Consider the following 22085-nt stretch of genomic DNA (forward strand, 5'->3'; position numbering starts at 1 on the left):
GATTTTGTACAAATAACTTTAATTAAGGGGTGTAATTAATAATGTTTTCTGATTGAGACGTTTTATTAAATAAAGACAAACATGAAAAGAGTGTGTAAGTTTAAAAATAGTTAATTTATTTATTAAGAATGTGATTTGATTAAAATTGGTGACTTTATAATATTGAATAGAGGGAGTATATACTTAGATTTTTTTAATTAAATGCTTGTTTTTAATTAAATTAATCCAAATGTGTAGAATTTTTTTTTAAATCAAATACTTGTTCAATTTAAAAACCAAAAAAGTATTTGTTCTCCTTTCTTGCCTTTGTTCGTTGCAATCCCAACATTAGATTACAAATCAGGTAGCCACATCCGTTGAACAAGCATCTTGTGAACCTGGACTCAATCCTGACCGGCTTCATGTAAATCCCACTTCTTCTCCTATTTACTAATTTAGCCTAAATCATTTGAGCCACTGAAAATGCCTGTTCTTTAGTAAATAGAGATTGACAATTACAATTATGATAATACTAATACCAATACTGATAATATTAAAACAATGTGAGAAGACAACAAGAAATATCCCATTCTTTCCACAAAATTTGTATCTGGCTAGGCAAGGTGAAATTCAAATTCTTCTTCTCTTTTTGGTTTCCAATCCTTCTCAATATCTTGTTTTATCGTTTTTTACCCGTGTTATCAGAACCGGATTAGATCAGTTGGACCAAGAATTGGCCATATATCCGGTCCACAATTTTTAAAAACTAGCCAAAAAGTAAATCGGTTGAAATCAACCTAAACATTTTTTTTAAATCAATAATAAAAAACTATTATTTTATATTTTTATTTGTCTTTTGGTTGGTTTTTTTCTTTCAATGTTATATATATGATAATTTATTAGTGGTTTTGGTTAATTATGGAAGCTTATACTAGCTTGGTTGGATAACTAATATGGCATACTTGATGATTTTGGTGATTTATATTGGATAATAAATATTGTTTTAAGTTGGGCATGTATGAGTTTGTAGTGGCTTGACATGTATGAGACTAATATGAACAAATATTACTAGACATATTTAGGCATGTACGATAATATATAGATAAATATTGTCCAAGTTATTTTTTGCACATGTACTATTTAACAATATTATTTTAATTGAGGCCAATCCAACCACAACTTTGTAAATCAATGGCTCGACAAGTTCAAATACCTGATAGGTCCTAACAAAATTGGTTGAATCTAGTCACCCTTGTTTATACTGCAATATCAAACCCTAAACAATTACATATCCAAATGTACGTTGTTTGTTCTTGAAATCAGTAGTCTATGACTTTGAATCTAGTTTCTTTCACAAGGTCAAACCATGTCATATAGTGTGTGTGTGTGTGTCACTTACACTACCTATTTGACATTGCCAGCCAGCAGTTGCCATTTCTATCACTATATAAGCACTCGCTTTCTCACATAAGAATGCAACTTCCTTGGTTCTCTGCTTCTCAACCTTTCGGTATCTCACCGTCCTCATTTCATTCATCTCATGTTCGTATCCGTTACCTCCATGACACTGACACCACATGATTCCTGTACCATGCAATCCTGAAGTTCATATTTCGCACAGCTTATTTATTCATCTTCTTCTATATCTTCATCTGCATTCATGTTAGTTTAGTGTTCGATAAAAAGAACATTCTTGAAATCACCAACTTCATATAACAAAATGTGGAGACTTTGTAGCTTCTAAAGAAGTTGACAGGGTATAAAAGAGAGCTCTATTGACATGATTCACTTTTCTGCATAATATCTGTTTGATTTTCAGGCCAGTACTGATAGTAGCCATCTCAGGGATCCATGAGTTGTCATTTTAGGGACGAGCATGCGAAAGTGAAGGCAATGGACGAAATGGGAAGTAATAATGCTTCAAGTGGCATGAATGGAGATGATACCTTGTATATTCACAAGGTGGGAGCTCCTCCAAAGCAGAAGCTTGTAAAGGAGATCAAAGATGCAGTGAGGGAGACTTTCTTCTCTGACCATCGTTTACGCCATTTCAAAGACCAGCCAAGATCAAGGAAGCTTGTTCTTGGACTTCAAGCTGTGTTCCCAATCCTTGAATGGGGAAGAGATTACAGTTTTCATAAATTCAAAGGTGATCTTGTTTCTGGACTCACCATTGCTTCTCTCTGTATTCCTCAGGTAAGGACTACATCTTAGTAACGGTGTTATTCATATAAGTATTACCTTTAACATTGGTTTCTGGTTTTGGACTTAACTCATTTGCTGCTCCACAGGATATTGCATATGCAAAGCTTGCAAATCTGGATCCTCAATATGCACTATGTGAGTTTGGTTTTTCTTTTTCTCCCTTCATGCCACAAAACATGTAAACATTTTTTTTTTTTAAAAAGGTGTAATAATGACTTGTCTATGAATGTATCTTGAAAAGTCAGTAATGCAGTCCTGAGTAGTCAAATTTTTATGGGTTTCTTTCTTTTCTTTTGATTTTTTTTTGTGTGAACTTAATAGTTAACATTAATAAAATCTTATCCAAGTTCTCATCTTTAATATTGTTTGTTGGTCATTTTTCATGCACTGTCCTGTGTCATGTGTTGGTCTCATTGCTTATGCTTTCTTGCCTTCTGAGAAACTTGAAAATGTTAGTTCTTGAGTTGAGTAATAATATTTGGTTTTGGGGATTTTCCATCAATTTGTGCAGATTCAAGCTTTGTGGCTCCGCTGGTGTATGCTTTCATGGGAAGCTCGAGGGATATTGCCATAGGACCCGTTGCAGTTGTGTCCCTCTTGCTTGGAAGCATGCTCACTGATGAGATTAGTGACTATAAGAATCATGATTATCTCCGCCTTGCTCTCACAGCCACCTTCTTTGCAGGAATCACTCAAATGGCCCTAGGGATTTTCAGGTATGTTACTGCATAATTGTCCAACAATCTCAGTGGTTAAAAGTATAAGGTTATACATCTTGACCACTTTTTCATACATGAATTCAAACTGTTAAGTGAAGATTCATAATTCTCTCACGCCTCTTCACTTGAAAATCTGAACTAAATGCAGTAGTAAACTTGAGCTTTCAGTACTGTGTTTTGTTTCTTGCAGAGTCAGAATTATCTTAACAGAAACTCTGGTTGTGCTTTCATTCTTTCTGAAATCTTGTATTACAGACTAGGTTTCTTGATTGATTTCCTATCCCATGCTGCCATAGTGGGATTCATGGCCGGAGCTTCCATTATTATTAGCCTGCAACAGCTCAAAGGGCTACTTGGAATAGTCAATTTCACCAAGAAGACTGATATTGTTTCTGTCCTGCACTCAGTTTGTAGTACAGCACACCATGGGGTAATTAATTGAACCCACCATCATTTGTAAAGGGCACATGATTTTTAAGAAAGCAAAATCAACAGACACATACAAGTTTTGTGTAACATTGTCTGCTTTTACAGTGGAACTGGCAGACTATAGCCATAGGAATATCATTCTTGATCTTCCTTCTAGGAAGCAAGCACATGGTAATAATTCCATTCATGGCTCTATATAATGCTATATTCTTCCTCTGAAAGTATATATCAAGTTTTTTTATGTGATGGACAGGCTAGAAAGAACAATAAATTCTTCTGGCTGTCTGCAACTGCCCCCTTGATCTCTGTTGTATTGTCCACGTTTTTCATCTACATTACTCACGCTGACAAAAAAGGCGTATCAATTGTAAGTACTAACTCCAAATTTGGTCATGCACTTGAAGCTAAATAATCTTCAAATCATAATGAAACTACTGTATTTCAGGTGAGGCATGTAAAAAAAGGTGTAAACCCAACATCAGCAAATGAAATATTCTTCAGTGGAAAGTATCTCAGCCCTGGTATTCGGATTGGTGTAGTGTCTGGTATGATAGCTCTCACGGTAAGATAATACTTGATGAACTACAGAATCATTTGCTTTTACAACACTGCAAGATATTCAAAGCCAGGTTTTCCAACTTTAGGAAGCTATAGCGATTGGGAGAACTTTTGCTGCTATGAAAGACTATTCACTTGATGGCAACAAAGAAATGGTGGCATTAGGAACAGTGAATGTTATTGGATCACTCACTTCTTGTTATGTAGCTACAGGTATGGAAGAACTCAACAATATCTGACGACACAATACATTGTTTTGTCATGAGTCATCATCTTAATATGCATTTCTGGTGTTGATGTAGGATCCTTTTCTCGCTCAGCGGTGAACTTCATGGCTGGCTGTAATACTGCTGTGTCAAATATTGTCATGTCCATTGTTGTGTTGCTAACTCTGGAACTCATTACACCATTGTTCAAGTACACCCCACTCGCTGTACTGTCTTCCATTATCATTGCAGCCGTAATAGGCCTTGTGGACATAAAAGCTGCTATTCTGCTTTGGAAGGTTGACAAATTTGACTTTGTAGCTTGCATGGGAGCCTTCCTTGGTGTCCTTTTCAAGAATGTTGAGATTGGCCTTCTTATTGCAGTAAGTATATGTTTGCCACATCTTTAGTGGGAGACAATCTTGAAACACTAGCTTATGCCTATGTTTGGATAACAGTCTGGAGTTCCAAACCCAGTTTTGTAAATTCAGTTTTTAGTGAAAGCTTGCTCGGCTGCCTTTGCTAAACTGGGTTTTTTAAACTGAGCTTTTGCATTGCAATTTTGCCCAACATCACATGTGTCTATTTATTATTGGCTTAACCTATACATGTACTTGTTTAAGATCAAGTTTTTGCTTGAGAATCTCTTGTATTTAGTTTGAGATATTTATGCAGTATTTTCTTAAATTTTTTGCAGGTGGTTATATCTTTTGCGAAGATCCTTTTACAAGTAACAAGACCAAGCACAGCAGTACTTGGGAGGGTTCCAGAAACTTGTGTTTATAGAAACATTCAACAATACCCAAAAGCAACACAGGTTCCGGGCATACTGATTATCAGAGTTGATTCTGCAATTTACTTTTCAAACTCCAACTACATCAAGGAGAGGTGATTAATTTGAATTTCTCAATTCCAATATGAAATGTGAAGACAGTGTAAAATAAGATAGCAGATAAATAGAGGAATCATGACTGGTTGAATCAACCTTTGCAGAATTCTGAGATGGCTGACCGATGAAGATGAAAAGAAGAAAGAAAACAACTTACCTAGAACAAAATATCTTATACTTGAGATGTCCCGTAAGTTTTTCTTTTGAAGTCAATTAATTCAGTATAGTTTTGCTGAAGGAATTAACTCGTGGAATCACAATACTGTTGCAGCTGTGACTGACATTGACACTAGTGGCATCTGTGCCTTTGAAGAGTTACACAAGAGCCTTCAGAAAAGAGAAGTCCAGGTAAACTCCTCTTCTTGTATCTGCTACAACAAATATCATTTTTTCCCCTTTCGCTCCAGTATCCAAGGTCTTTGACCCAAAATAATCTAGTTAGCATCTTATGAGTACCTTTTCGAGAGTTAGAGTTCCTATTGAAAATTTAATTGATGCTGCATTTTCAAAACTCAAACTCGAGATCTTTAATTAAGCTGGATCAACTTTTTAACCAGTTGATCCAAATGCCTGATGGTTATGAACCACCTATTATGACCCAAGCTTGGTAAAAGTAATATCTTTAAGTTGTTATGAACCACCTACTGTGAGATACATTTGGATCAGTGTTATTAGAATTGGACTAAACTAGCCAATTTAACTGAAAAACCAATGAACTTGTATCAAAACGGGTTTGGAACTCTGAGACCAATGATTTTGTTAGTTTTTTCTTTTTAAAAAAATTAGGGACGACTACAACTACAGATAGATACACACAAACATCTGGCAGGATCGAATCTGCAATCTTTCCTCTACAAGAAGGACTTTCATGATCCTATGGCATCCCGCCATTGGGAATCATTTTGTTAGGTTGTTGGAATCTTTTCAAGGTCTTCATAATACTTATTGTCTGCGTGTCTGTGTGGATATTTTTCACAGCTCGTGTTGGCAAACCCTGGGACGGTAGTGATGGAGAAGCTGCATGCATCAAAACTGACAGACTTAATTGGGGAAGATAAGATTTTTCTTACAGTGGCTGATGCTGTTGCTACCTTTGGTCCAACCATTGAATTGCCCTAATTCTCAGGCCACCTTAGCTACCTTTAACTTGTGATCAACTTCAATTAAAGAAATTACAAGGGGAAAGAAGTTGTTTCAGTTGTAGCATTGAAGATATACATATACATATAAAAAAACGCAGTATTAAAAGAAAGCTGCAGTGTATAATAATGGTCATTTTGATCTATTATGTCAGTTTTCTTTATCCTTTAGATATGGCCTTTTTTTCTTTTTAAATTTGATTCTATGCGGTATTGTGCTTTTAGTTTGTTCTCGAGAGTATCTCAACCACCTAACGACAGTTATCATCGCATTATAGGAAATGAATTGACTTAGTTCTTGAGCTTTAACTCAATATAATTCAGTGCTTGTAATTTATAAAATTAAAGAATTATGGAGACTATGAATTGCAAAGGTTAAACAAAATTAGGATTGACTTGTTCCAAAGTGAAGCACTGAATGTAAGGATTGAGATGTAGTTCATGCCCTTGAATATATATATATATATATATATTGAGAATTATGTATCAAACAGATGAATCATAATTACAGGTAATTATCAAGATTTAAGTTATCTGCGATTAAAAAAAATAACAATCTGTGGTAAGAAATGAATCAATTGCGATGTTTCATTCTCTGAGTTCTCAAGGAACTTTTGTTAGACCGTCTCTTCTGTCCCTCACACCGACTCTTTCTCAACCTGATTTCATCACTGATCTCAAGACTCGCCGCCGCCGCCGCCGCCGCCCTCCTCAATCCTAGAACCTTGTAGTCATACTCTTCACGGAGCTGTGGGTTCGACAGCGTCTCATACGCAGCATTGAGCTGAACGAACACCCTCGTCCACTCCTCCTTTGCGGCGGCGTCCCGGCACACGTCGGGGTGGTACCGGAGCGCCATGGACTTGTAAGCCTGCTTGATCTCGGTCATGGTTGCCGCCTCGGAGCTCAGAGAAAGAAGCTTGTAGAAGTTGCAGCTGGTTTTGCCGCCAATTTTCATGGTGGTACTTGAATTAGAAGAACATGAAATCACAGAAACCCTCGCTGGCCTTGATGATAATGATAGCCGTTTGTTTGACAGTGGAAGAACTGAAGATGATGATAAGGCTGAGGATGAAAGATTCATGGTTGGATTTTGTTGAGTTTGAATCGTTTTTGGGGAGAAGAGTGTGTGTGTGTATTCTAAAACTGAAAAATATTGAAGCTTTAATGAAAGCGGAAGATCATGGTGTGAGTGAGTGTGTGTATATATAATATATGTACAAGAAGAGAATAGTCAACTAGATGATTTGAATGTAGGCTCGTTTGAAGTTTGAACAGGTTTTGGTGAGCATCTTTATTTTTAACATATTAAATTTATGATTAATTTATTTAAGGAAGCCACCTTCTCAGAAAATAAAATGTTCACGTGTTGAATCATTCCGACCACGACTTGGGTTTTTCGCTAATTAAATAAATTAGGTTTGTCTGGTGTTAGTTACATCGCTTCCTCAGCTTGCTTATCTTTATTTGACAGTATTTATTTTTTGTTTGTAAATTTTATAGTTTATATCCATCTATTCATCTTACTAAATATTTTTTTTATTTTAAATTATACGACACTTTAAAAAAAAATTAATGTCTCTAAAATAAAAAGTATTCTGATAAAAATAAAATTTTATTAATGATATTTTTTTAATATTATCATTCCTATGTATTATCTCGTTTCAATATTCTTTTATTAATAAAATATTAAATGAAGGACATTTTTAAAAGCTTATATTTTTGTTTTGAAAAGTAAAATTGTAAAGTGTATTTAATGAGTTTTATTAATATATAAGATTTTTTTAAAAAATATCTTATAATTTAAGATGAAAAGAGTACTTTTTTTTATGTATTTATAGGTATGATTGAAAAGAATATAACCTAGTGTTAAAAGGATTTTGAGTCTCTAATAATTTGAGAGAGAGAGATAAATACATAAGTAAATACATAATTTTGAGATAAATTTATATTTTTATTATACTTATCATCTTTTTTTTTTTTCTATGGACCTATGAATATATCACACATATATAACTTTACACACACAAACACACACACCCACATTCTAATGAAGGGGGAAAAAATTCAGACTACTTCCCAACCAATCCATCAAGTAATTAAGAATGTACACTATTTTTTTATCACCATCTTATATCACATGATGTTTTGCAAGTTCATGTTAATCTAGTTTAGTTGGTAAGAAGTTTAGCTTATAGATCTCATAAAGGATGGCTTTCAATTTCATTATCGCTGTAAAATTCTTGTTGCTAGAAATTTTTAAGTATCAATATAATCACTTGTTTGAGTTATAAAGTTTGTTATAATTTTGGCAAAAAGTCAATAATTATCAATTATCATCAATATTCATTGCACAAGTGTTTTGACAAATCATACCACCTAACCTTCTTGTTTATTTTTGGCCAAAAATCACATGCCACCTACTTACAGGCTAATGGCTCACCTACTTTGACTGATACTCTCCAATTTGGCAATTTGCATGTATTTATTTATTATTGATATTATATATAACAGTAATACTTCTCCTTCGCTGGTAAGAATGGGATGACTCTTGAGGTATTGATAAAAAAAAAAAAAAACTCAATCTCCCTTGCATAATAAAAAATATAATCTACTTTTTAAATATGAATAATATTTTATTTTCTCAATAAATATATCATTAAAAATATATTTATTTATTGATTATACAAAAAGGGAAATATTTTAAAAAGTTATTATTTACAAAACATTTAAGTTTTTTAAAGACCAAAATACTAGGTTATTATCATCAAGCAATATACCTATAAAAGTTAGGAAAATCATTCTTTTTACAAACTTTTTACTTGTGTTTTTTAAAAAAATTAAAATATTATGTTATTCCTTATTTGAATTTCTTTTACAGTAAAAAAATTACATAAAACTTAAAATCTGAGGTGTTCAATCAATTGCCTTTCCTTTTGAGCGCCATTAAAAACAAGAAGTAGAATTGTGTGGATGAAGACTATGAAGATGGTCCACCATAAAAATAATTGTGTTATGTTTCTTTCTCTTTTTTCTTTTTCCAATTACATTAGGAAAGTTTAAATCATCATCATGGACATCTACTCATATCCCACCCAACACTATAATTACACACCCACACACACCCACACACACACACACACACACACACACACACACTTACATTCAAGGATCTCTCAAGGATATTATTTACAGACAAAGACTAACAATGATCCCATTTAAAAAAAAGTCACATTTTTATTTTAACAATAATTCATTGCATATCAATCTTTTTTTGCGAATAATTTTCTTGAAAGTTTCTTGGATATGATTCCCCCCCTCCCACACACACACACACATCTTTTTTATTGCATGTATGTATCCTTATGTTAAATATTTACATTTAAAATATGATTGAACATTAAATATAAGTACAAAGAATCCCATTTAAGGACTTAAAAAATAATTTAACTACATGAAGGGAATTTGAAATTCCTTTACAAGCCCAAGGGCCCTTCATGCAATTAAATTTTTTATTGAAATGTCATAAATACCCTTGCTTTAAAAAAAAACAATTTCACCATCACTGGCCACTTGAGCCATCGTGCCATCCATCAGAGCTTCATAGCAAGCAGGCAGGCCACCATCGTTGGTGGCCAAAGCTCTGGCCTGCAGTCAAATCTGGTCAAAGAGGGCAAAGGGAGGATTTGAACCCTTGATCCCTTAGTGTTGTAAAAGATAGTTAATTATTGAACTACCAAAACAATCTAATAATATATTACAAAATATTGTCTATATATGTATATATGTTATAGTTTTTGTTTTCAAACATTAAAATGAGTTGCTGTTAATCATAGACATGCTATTATTTATATCCAAACAATCACTTATAAATATGTAAACATATTCTTACATAAAATAGTTGTCAATTTTTTAAACCCAATTTGTTTAATTTTTTAACAATTTGTTTCTTTAATATTGATAGTTTATCAATATTATGCTAAATCATATATATGTATATATGTATGTATGTATGCATGTTATAAATTTATTTTTCAAACATTTTATGGGCTATAGTTGATCATAGACATATTATTGTTCATATCCAAACAATCACTTTTAAATGTATGAACATGACTTATTCATTCATAAAAAAATTGTTAATCTTTAAAACCCAACTTTTTTAATTTTTTTCAACAACTTGTTCCATCAATATTAATATGTTATCAATATTATGCTAAATTATATATGTACATGTTATAAATTTCTTTTTTAAGCATTTTCATAGGTTGTGGTTGATTATAGACATATTGTTATTTATATCTGAATAATCATTTGTAAATGTGTAAACATGACTTGTTCAATTATAAAAAAAGTTGTCAATTTTTTAAACCCAACTTATTTAATTTTTTAATAACTTGTTCCTTCAAAAGTGATAGGTTATCAATATTATGCTAAATAATATATATATATATATATATATTATAAATTTATTTTTCAAGTATTTTCATGGAATGTGATTGATCATGGACATATATATTATTGTTTATATCTGCACAATCAATTATAAATATGTGAACATGACTTATTTATGCAAGAAAAAAATGTCAATTTTTAAAATTCAACTTATTCAATTTTTTTAGCAATTAGTTTTAAATATGGACAGGTTATCAATATTATGCTAAATAAAATATATGTATATATATGTTATAAATTTATTTTTTAAATATTTTCATGGGCTATAGTTAATCATGAACATATTATTATTCATTTCTGAATAATTACTTGTAAATATGTGAACCTAACTTCTTCATAAATTGACAACTTTTTTATGTATAAATAAGTCATATTCAAGTATTTAAAAGTGATTGTTCTAACATGAACAACAGTATGTCCATGATGAATCACGGCGCATGAAAATTCTTTAAAAATAAATTTATAACATATGTGTATATATATATTTCATTTAGCATAATATTAATAATCTGTCAATATTTAAAAAAATAAATTGCTAAAAAAATTTGAACAAGTTGGATTTTAAAAATTGATAACTTTTTCATATATGAACAAGTCATGTTCACATATTCACAAGTGATTGTTCGGATATGAATAATAATATATCTATGACCAATCATAGCCCATAAAAATGCTTGAAGAATAAATGTATAACATGTACATATATGATTTGGCATAATATTGATAACTTGTCAATATTAAACGAGCAAGTTGTTAAAAAAAATTAAACAAGTTGGGTTTTAAAAATTGATAACTTTTTTATTCATGAACAAGTAATGTTCACATATTTACAAGTGATTGTTCTGATATGAACAATATGTCTATGATTAACAGTAACTCATATTAATGCTTGAAAATAAAAATTGCAACATTTATATTATATTTTGTAATATATTATTAGATTGCTTTAGTATTTTAGTGGTGAACTATTTTTTGCAACACCAAAAGGTCAAGGGTTTAAATCCTCCCTTGATACCCTTTAACCATATTTGACCATCGAAGCTCCGACCGAGCGGTTGGCAGTGGTGGCTTGCCTGTCGAGTATGGAGCTTCGGTGGTTGATGATGATGAAACTTTTTTTAAAATAAGGCAAGGGCATTTATGAGATTTCAATAAAAATTTTAATTGCATGAAGGGCCCTTGCTCCTGTAGAGGAATTTTTGATTCCTTTTGACCCTTCATGTGTTTAAATTATCTATTAAAAACCTAAATGAGATTCTCCCATATAAATACATCTTTTAATAGAGATTTTATTGACCGGATTCTCTCTTTAATTTGGATGGAAGCATCAACTTAATAAATTAAGGAAAAATGGCAATAAAATCCCTTCTAACTATATAAATGATAATCTGGTCCCTTAAAATATTATAATTTCACTAAAGTCCCTAAGAACCTCTTTGTTGATAAGTTTTAAATTGAAAAAAAAAAACCATTTTCCCCTTATTGACAAGTTATAATTTCTTGTTCAATTCTTGCGATTCTTTAAATAAAAGTTGTAATTCTTTAAACAAAAGTTGTAAATGGAGTTTGTTAATTTGAAAACTTGTTTTTCAATAATAGAAATTACACTTGACAAATTGTATTTTTTATTCAACTATTGCGATTCACAAAACAAATTTTGTTATTTTTTAAGTAAAAGTTGTGATTAGGGTTTTTTTTTAATAATAGAAATTACACTTAGCAAGTTGTGATTTCTTATTCAAATTTTGTTATTTACAGAATAAAAGTTGTGATTGGGGCTTGTTATTTTTAGTAAGGGTAAAATGATCTTTTTATTTTAAAATTTATTAACACAAAAGTCTTTAAGGACTTCATTAAAATTATAACATTTCGAGAGACCAGATATCATTTGTATAAGGGTTAAGGGCAAAAAATATTCTTGAAGTGTACACAAAATGTCACAAACAATCTTAAACTCAATTAAGTGTCAATTTTCTCGTTGAACCTCAGAATTTTACTTCTTCCGTGGCCCTAGAGTTAATTATCCATTAATGAGGCTTACTTTATATTTTTATTATTTTTTACACCTCACCTCTCCCTCTCTCATCCACCTCTCTCCTCTCTCTCCTTCGTTCCCTTCATTGACGCCATGCTCAACAATATCAGCTACTTCCTCCATCATGCTCACGCTCTCACCATCATCCTTGGCCAAGCTAAACCCAAGTTGCATCTGCCTATACCCATCACCTCCCTCAAGCTCTCTTGCCATTCTTCTCCAAAGTCCATCTACCACTAAAAGTAACAGCATCTTCTCACATGCACATGAGGAAGAAGAAAGCTTGCCCCTACCATGCAACTAAACTTGAGATGCATGAGGTGCCCCTCTTGACTCATGGGTTTCTAGGCATGAGAGAGAGAGATAGAGAGAGAGAGAGAGACTAAGCATGGTAGAGTAATTTAGAGAGGCAATCTAGTGAAGCGTGATTCTGCAGAAGCACAGTATAGCGTCACAACTAGCTTTGAGCAAAGGTGACTTAGAAGCACATCATGAACCGAGTTCATACACTTCTGCGAGTTTGTAATAACCCAAGAGTTTAAATTAAGATTAAAATTTATGATTGAGTATTTTGATTATATTTTCATAATTTTTTTAACAATATAGCAAGAGGAAATGTTGATCTCGTGAAAATTGTGGAAAGAATTAATATGTCAGGTCCTTGGATCAACAATTCGCATGTGCAAGAGAGTTTTGTTCTATTTTAATCTTTGGTGAAATTACCATTATGCGACTCCAGGAAATTAACACATGAAATAAAACATACGCACGCACCTCAGATTGCAATTTTTCCCTTTCTTTTTTTTTTTTTTTTCATTGTTCTTGCTTTGACGGAGGCAGAGTGAGGTCGACAGTCTTCCTCCACCTCCTTTCTTCCTCCTCCTTTCCGTTCATCTGTCACCGACCACTGTGGGAGTCACCGTCCGTTCACTGTCGCGGTGGTTCAGGAAGCCCACGGTCTTCCTTCTCCATTTTCAAGACCATCAACTTCCTCCCCTGTGCAGATCGTGTGAGTATATTTGGGTCCTCTTCTTCCTTGCTTCACATAGCTGAATCGCTCACTGTCGCTAGTTGTTGGTTGGCTTGTCCGTTTGCCATCATTTCTTTCCGTCCAGCGTCGGCATCCGTGTGTGTGCTGGAGACATCGTCTTCCTCCTCTGTTCGAGCAGCTGTGGGAGTGGGTGTGGGAGCTTTAACCTCTTCCTTTACTTTTCTATTAGATTCCCTAGTGAGTTGAACTTCATCTTCCTCCTCTCATCGCAGCAGATTTGTGTGTGTTTGTTGAATGGGTTGTTATGAAATTGATCTTCCCTCTTTGTTCAAGGGTGGTGCGTGGATGGGGATATGATTGAGATTCAAGCAAGCTGGAATTAATTGAAAGGAACTCGTTATATATATATATATATATATATATATAAAGTATTTTATCTATTTTTGCTTTGGTTGAACTTTGCCTATGTTTATAGCCGGTCTCAAGCTCGGGTAAAGGAGGAGGGTTGTGCTAGGCTATCAACAGTCAACGTAAAACTTTGTTGAATTTATTATGAACATAGACAATAGATGTTATAATGCTAATGCTAGATCGTTGCCGTAAGTAACGCGCTGTATGGCTCGAGTACAGTGATAAGTGAGTTAGATCCGCTGCATCGACGCCCGAATATACTGTTAAATGAGTAACGGCTACCACGTCATTTTGGACATGCGTAGCTAAAGAAGTTAGTCCATGAGAGCAAGATTAAATTTGGTACTTCGAATGTTGGGACATTGAATTGTAAATCTGTAGAAATTGTAGGGGTTATAATTCAAAAGAAAATCAATATCCTATGCCTGCAAGAAACAAAATGGTGTGGAGAAGAAGCTAAGGATATTCAAGGTTTCAAACTTTGATATACAGGAAAAGTAAGCATGCGCAATGGAGTAGGTATCATTATTGATAAGGAGTGGAAGAAGAACGTTATAGAAGTTAGCAGAATTGAAGACAGAATTATTTCTTTAAAAATGATAGTTGAACGTGAGACTATTAATATTGTTAGCACTTATGTGCCTCAAGTTGGGACAGAAGCTAGTCTTAATGAATTATTTTGGGAGGACTTGGAGGGGTTGATTCAACACATACCATAGAGTGAAAAGATTTATTGGAGGAGACTTTAATGGGCATGTTGGGAAGGAGGCTGCTCAGTATGCGAGGGTGCATGGTGGTTTTAGTTTTGGAAAGCTAAATAATGAAGGACAAACTCTTCTTGATTTCTCATTGGCGTATGATTTTAAAATTGTCAACAACTATTTCAAGAAAAGAGATGAGCATCTCATCACTTACAAAAATGGAGCCTCATACTAGTACAAAATATGAAATTTATGGGGTATTTTTTACATCGGTTGGAAGGCAAACGGTGTAAAAAGTTAAGGCGGTGGTATTTTTATAATTATGTTGAAGTATTTGACAATTTTTACACCGAGTGGACCTCTAACTTGTGTAAAAAATGAACTTTTTACACTTGGTGGACTTGTACTTAGTGTAGAAAAGTAGCTTTCTCCATCGGGTGACTCTACCCAATGTAAAAAGTTTATTTTTTACACCGAGTGGACCTCCACCTAGTGTAAAAAGTAAGCTTTCTACACCAAGTGGAGGTCAACTCAGTGTAGATATTTTTTTAATTACCCTCCTTTTTTCTCCTACATAAACTTGCATAGTCTCATTCCCCTTCATTCGCTTTGCTTCGACCCCCTTCCTTTCTCTCATTTTCTCCTTCATTTCCTCCTCCTTCTCCATATAAACTTGATCAAGGTCACAGATTAATTTTCTTTTAGTTAGGAACATGGATAGAAGACCCTGTAAAAATTGCAAGGTGATTCCCAAGGATGATGTAATGACACAACATAGGGTCTTTGTCCTTAATGTGTGTATTATGAGTAAAACTCAAAAACATTGACAAGTAATAGCACTAAAGATTATGTAGTAGTAATTAAAAGGTGAGAATCAAGATATTTCAAGTGAAATCTTTTGGACAAAGGAATTTGAAAATTTTAAGAAAATGCTAACATTTTGTTGGAGAATATGGCTAAAAAGATAGGGGAGATTGTAAAAGTAATTTTGGGAGAGGTTTTGGTTCGAGAGATAAGGAGCTTTCGTGGTGGAATAATAGTATACAGGACAAAATCAAACATAACAAGAACTATTTAAAGCCATATATTTGTGTAACAATGAGAAAAATTGGGAAAGGTACTGTATGGCTAAGAAAGAAATAAGAGAGCTGTGAGTGAAGCTCGTTGTAAAGCTTTTGAAGAATTTTATAAGAGCCTTAAGATAAAGGAAGGAGAACAAAACATTTATAAGATTGCTAAAAGTAGGGAAAGACAACCAAGAGATCTAGAACAAGTAAGGTGTATAAAAGATAAAGAGAAATTACAAATGATGAAATTAAAGACAGATGGGAGACTTACTTTTTCAAACTTTTCAACGATGGAGACGGTTCGTCTAGCAACTTGGAGGATTTAATAACTCATGAAGGAGAACAAAATTTATCATTTTATTAAATAATACGTGATAAGGAGGTAAAGGAAGCTCTTAAGAAAATGGCAAATGATAGAGCCAATGGACCTGATTATATATTTATTGAAGTGTGAAAATGTTTAGGAGAAGAAGGGGTGAGATGGTTAACTAAGTTATTTAATATGATTTTACAATCCAAGAAAATGCTTGACGACTGGAAGAGAAGTACATTAATTTCTATTTATAAAAATAAAGGGGATATTTTAATATTCTCACACCATTAAACACAATTAACCAATAAAACTCATGGTAATTAAAGGATTAATTCAAAAGAGTGATTACCAAAGTTTAATTTAAAAGCAAAGGATCTCAAGTTTTCTAAATAATAATGAGTTTAGATCAATCAAAATCCTTCATATCAAAGCAAAATAAGTTTTGAAAGCATATGATACCTCAGAAGAGTGAAAAGAGTAAAAGGTGTTGCTCTCTGTGCCATACGCCGTGGCGTGTTGCATAAAAAATTAGCAGATTTTGCTATTAAATGATAACAGAATCAGGGAATTTTTGATGCACCCTACTTTTCCGTCTGACATCTAATTGATGTGATCTAAGGTATTTACGGAAAGGTCTTAACATGAACTAACTAGGGGCACAGGTTTCACTTTCAAAACAAGTCACACTAAGAAGTTAGACATCCAAACACATTTTAGCAACTTTTCACAATTTTCACACAAAATGGGTGTTCAAAAACCCTTAACATGTGCCAAAAGCTTTTCTTAACACCTGGACTGTGTCCATTAAACTCAGGACTACCAGTACAACATGTCACATACAATGAAACTACAGTATAATAAAAATTCACTCCTCAACCCTTTTTACCAAAAACAGAGGGAAGGTAAATTGGCGTTACTTTACATCCAAAACAATCAAAACATACTCAAATGTCTATTTCTACACTTATACTAGTATTTTGACCCTATTAACAAATATATATCAACATACACAAAGATTCAGGGCCCAAAATACAAATTTAAGTAGTGCAAGTATAATGGCATGTATCTTAAAATTGGCAAACATATACTATTACACAAAATAAACTAAGCTAGAGGCATACATAAAGGAATATGCTAATTCTTAGCCTCTTTAGCCTTCTCCCTCTCAGCACCGAAGCTAGAGCCTAAAAAGTGTTAAATGTAAGGGGTGAGTGTAACCACTCAATAATTAAGGTAAAACCTACCTTATACAATTATATATCAATCATAAACCAACTACATGCATAAGGAACCGAGTATGTAAAACATGCTCACATATATTATAACTTGTCATTTATCATTAAATAACTTCTTTATCTCACATAAACTAGGTGCATTATCACCATATTCTCAGATATGTGACCATGACCCATTATCCATACGACTTACCACAACTTAACATGTGTGACACGTTATATATTTGTATAGGCAATGATTAACCAACTTTATAACCTCTTTATTTCTCATACTGAAAACCGTGGGCCATAACACTGAATAGGGCACCGTTCCTATGACTGGACTACCCAAGCTCACCAATCGTGAGGTGTGACCTGGCCAAAGATCATATGACTCACTCTCAGACCACAGCTTCCCCTATTCTTGAACTCTGGAGTGTCTCATACTCTAGACTATTCTTCTCATTAAATTGGTGAAGATAGTTAAGTTTTAATCTCTCGATAAACTATGGGACAGTCCCTTGATAAACTGTGGGATAAGGCTATACTCCTATACACTAGAGAGCTACCTAAACACCATATGAATTTTTTTCTACTCCCAATCCTTAGGTGACCTCCCGCCACTGATCATATCATAATCAATACTCACTCATTTTTACATTTCATTTTTATTTACTTATTATCATAAGAATCACATTGGGCTCATGACCATGCGCTATCCAAGTATGTATTTTCATCATTTTCTCAATGTTATTCTCACTTATCTCAAAATCCATTTCTCATTAACACACATCTATCTCACAAAATCATCACATTCATTTTCCAAAGGCATATGTAGGTTCATACTTTGAAAACTATCTTGATTTTACATTTATATTTCAAATCAAAAATAGCATTTTGCACATTTAAATTTTCATACACCTATTGAAGCTAATACATGCTTTCATATTGAGAATCAATTCATGCATGCAACATTCACGATTAGAAATAAATTTATAATCAATTAACATATAACTACCTAAAGTATAGTTCCTCTGGTTACCTCAAACCTTTGAGAGGTTAAACATTTACCCCTCAATCTACTAGCTTTCAAGCTTGAATTTTCAATTCAATAGGTGACTAAGAGCCAACACTACAATCAACCAAGTGGAATTTCATCAACATGACCAATTCAAGCATTTAAACCCTTAATCTCCACTTCTAAATTGCCTAACATTCACTCCATAAGAATTTGAGCCTATCCCTTAGGTTTATCAATTACCTTTAGTCCTTAATAATATTAATAAGCCATTAAATCTCCACTAATGGCGTCACAATTTTCCAACCACCTATATTAAATACAAATTCGGAATTTATGGTGCCCAAAAACCTAAGACATCAAAACTAATTATACCTAGGTTTAAATACTCTAATATACTCCCATTAACTCCATTTGAGTCAATAAATTCAAACCCATAACCTATATGGATCGAAATTTTACTTCTACTATTAAACCCTAATCATAAACTCATAAATGTGGAAGAGGTGGAGAGATTAAGGAGTGTGATACTTATCTTGGGTGCTTGTAGCCTTCAAAATACTCTCAATGTCATCTACTAGCAAACCCTAGCAAAGGTTGACACACCTCTTCCGGTTTCTCTTTTCTTTCTCTCTATTTTGTCTCATTTTCATGACTGATATCTATAGAAGATGACCATGCGCCACGGCACATGGCACAGAGAGGTCCTCCCTCATATCAGAAGTGTCTGTGCATTGTGGTGAACGATCTCCATACCGCAGCATGTGGTATAGTAACATCAACTCTTTCTTTTCTTCTCCTTTTGATTCCTGGGTGGCCTGCCTTAATACCAAATCCATAATTTGAGCTAAAATATAATTAAATATGCTTATTAGACCTCCCTAGCCACACAACACCTTAACTTACTTAATTACCCTTGTTAGGTTTAATAAATCAGGCAATTAAAAACTGGGATGTTATACTATTTAGAATTGTACTAACTATAGAGGGATTAAACTTATGAGCCACAATGAAATTGTGGGAGAAAGTAATTGAGCATATGTTGAGATTGGAGATAAGTATTTTTTAGAATCAGTTTGGTTTTATATCAGGTAGATCAACTACAAAGGCAATTTATCTACTAAGAGGATTAATGGAAAAGTATCGTTGTAAATATAAAGAATTACACATGATTTTTATTGATTGGAAAAAGCTTATGACCGTATACCAAGAAAAGAAAAGTACTTTAGAAAGCCTTGAAAAAGAAGGAAGCACGGATTGCTTATATTAAAGTTATACGAGATATGTATGAGAAGGGTAAAAACTAGTATAAGAATGTCTAATGGTCAAACTAAGGACTTTCATATGAAGATTAGACTACATCAAGGATCATCTTTGAGTCCTTATCTATTAACTTGGTCCTAAATATTTTGACAAAACATATTCAAGGGAAAATTCTCAAATGTAAGTTCTTTACGGATGATATAGTTCTTATAGCAGAGACAAGAAAAGAGATTAATTGTAAATTTGAGTTATGAAGGAGGACATTAGAGTTGAAAGGTTTTCATCTGAGTAGGAGTAAGATGGAATATTTATTTTGTAAATTTAGTAAGAGATTAGTCGATAGTAATTTAGAAGTAAAATTGAGACATCAAATTATACCTCAAGTGAAAAGTTTAAATATTTGGGAGCCATTATTCAAAATGATGGCGAAATCAATGGGAATATTTCACATAGGATTTAAAATGGGTGGTTAATTGGAGAAAAGCTAAAGGAATTATTTGTGAATGTAAGGTGCCTAATAAACTTAAAGGAAAGTTTTATTATATTGCTATCAAACCGGCTATGTTATATAATGGTGAATGTTGGGCTCTAACGGATAGTAAAAACATAAAGTTAGAGTAACAAATATGAGAATGTTATGATAGATGTGCGGACATACACGTAAAGATAAAATTCAAAATGAGCACGTATTCGAAACAGTAAGGGTAGCACCTATTAAGGAAAAAAGGTATAAAATTGTTTGAGATGGTTTAGGCATGTACAAAAAAGACCACGAGAGGCACCACTGAGAAGAGCGAAGCATATAACTTTGAGCCCTGTTAAGAGGGGTATAAGAGGCTTAAGAGAATATTATTGGAGGTTGTTGAACGTGATCTCTTAATTAATAATATTTTTAAAAGCTTGGTAATGATAGAGTACAATGGTATCTTACAATTCATATAGCTGACCCCACCTAATGGAATAAAGGCTTATTGTTATTGTTGCTATTTCTCTGTTGTTGCTTCAAGAAGATATATATTGATTTGAATTTTTTGAGTTGAATCAATTCTTGGTGTGAATTGATTGGTGTTGAAGAAATGGAATTTAGGAGGTTGTTAAATCTAAGCATTGATAATGGGAATTACCAGGAGACTAGAAGAGAAAAGAGCTTGGTATTATGCTTTAAACAATAGTGCTCATAAGGTGCTCGATAAAATGTTTGTTAGAGGAATTTGACATATAGTGGCAAGATACATGAGATAGCTGTATTGTTTTTAATTAAAATATACACTTTACAATGGAAGTTGGGACAAAAATCAAAGATTTTTAGAAATAGGTATCTTGATTGATAATTCATGAGCTAATTTGCTTTTAATATATATTAATCTTTGGAATTTCTATGAAATTTTTAATGCAATGTTTTAGAAATGTTGAAACTAGAATTTGTCTTTCTACTTCTTTGAATTTATTTGCATTGTAGCATTTGGGTTGTAAAGTGTATATAAAAAAATGACAGTGGTATTATTTGGGCACTAGGAAATTAAAGGCCAATATTGATGCCAGAAGATATATTTAGGAACAAGTTATATTTGGAACACTTCATAAGGTAAATGAATAACATCCCAATGATTCTTTGACAAATTTATTTTCATAAAAAATTAATTTTTCATATTCATGTGCCATCTCTTTTATTTATATAGCCCTTTTTATTCCGTAAAAACAAATGATAAAGTATTTTAATTAATTAATTTATTTCATCCATAATCTTAATTTTATTATTAACTGCCATACATGGAATCATTTTTATTATATTATATTATATTATATTATATAGTTAAATTTATCTTTCAATTGAACATCTAAAAGTATCTGCTATATTAAAAATGTTGTTTTATGTTTAAAGAATGAATTAACTATTATGTTCATGCTTGGGATATATACAAATGAATTCATTTATGTTGAATATGATGAGAAATGTTGAAAGAAGATAGTATATTGATTTTATTGACCCATGTATATTCAGTTTAAAATGTGGTATTGAATCAAAACGCTGATTGCTAATGATAATACTGTTAGCACTTAGTGCACCATGGTACACCTAGCTAGTAGGGTGCTTATAGGAAGTGCTAGCCTTATGCGAAAGCCAATGCATGTGGAATGAAGGGATGGTTATTCGTGAGCATCATACCCATGCGTATTTTTGTGAGTCTCATGCCTGTGCTTTTTTTATCGCTCTTACCATGCTTTTTTCATGGCTTTAAACCACATTTGATTATTTATCCTTGTGGATTGTGTGTCCATGCTTGTTAGTTATTTACCCTTGTGGATTATGTGTCCATGCTTGTTAATCATTCTAATTAACTCCTACTAAAGGGTGAATTTTAAAACTTAAGTTTTCTTAAAATTTGATCTTTTACAACAAATTGTTGTTTATACCATATTTGGATTCTAGAGTGAGCTAAATAATTTCCAAAGTGTTCAAACTATGTTGATGTTTAAAATAGAATGAAATTT

General features: G+C 32.8%; 2 protein-coding genes across 6 annotated transcripts; one reads left to right on the forward strand and one right to left on the reverse strand.

Moving 5' to 3' along the window:
• The first annotated feature begins 1393 nt into the window (after window positions 1–1393).
• LOC129306929 (high affinity sulfate transporter 2-like) lies at window positions 1394–6278 on the forward strand. 5 transcript variants are annotated; one of them, XM_054947748.1, is made up of 14 exons: window positions 1394–1489; window positions 1799–2175; window positions 2271–2319; window positions 2696–2900; window positions 3159–3333; window positions 3438–3503; window positions 3586–3699; window positions 3778–3894; window positions 3977–4103; window positions 4193–4479; window positions 4794–4984; window positions 5090–5175; window positions 5257–5333; window positions 5964–6278. In XM_054947748.1, exons 2-14 carry the CDS (start codon window positions 1831–1833, stop codon window positions 6102–6104), a joined length of 1980 nt encoding a protein of 659 aa, XP_054803723.1. In that variant the 5' UTR covers window positions 1394–1489; window positions 1799–1830; the 3' UTR covers window positions 6105–6278. The 5 variants fall into 5 exon arrangements, with proteins under 5 accessions (XP_054803723.1, XP_054803721.1, XP_054803722.1 ...); XM_054947746.1 differs by having other exon boundaries at window positions 1445–1521; window positions 1825–2175; XM_054947747.1 differs by having other exon boundaries at window positions 1467–1521.
• A 420-nt stretch (window positions 6279–6698) lies between these two features.
• On the reverse strand, window positions 6699–7208 carry LOC129305352 (chaperone protein dnaJ 20, chloroplastic-like). Its single transcript, XM_054945405.1, has one exon. The coding sequence runs from the start codon at window positions 7206–7208 to the stop codon at window positions 6699–6701; it is 510 nt and encodes a 169-aa protein (XP_054801380.1).
• Between the last annotated feature and the right edge of the window lie 14877 nt (window positions 7209–22085).

The sequence above is a fragment of the Prosopis cineraria genome, unplaced genomic scaffold, assembly GCF_029017545.1.
Source record: "Prosopis cineraria cultivar Desert tree isolate PC_DT_omini unplaced genomic scaffold, ASM2901754v1 PC3, whole genome shotgun sequence".
Classification (NCBI taxonomy): Eukaryota; Viridiplantae; Streptophyta; class Magnoliopsida; order Fabales; family Fabaceae; genus Prosopis; species Prosopis cineraria.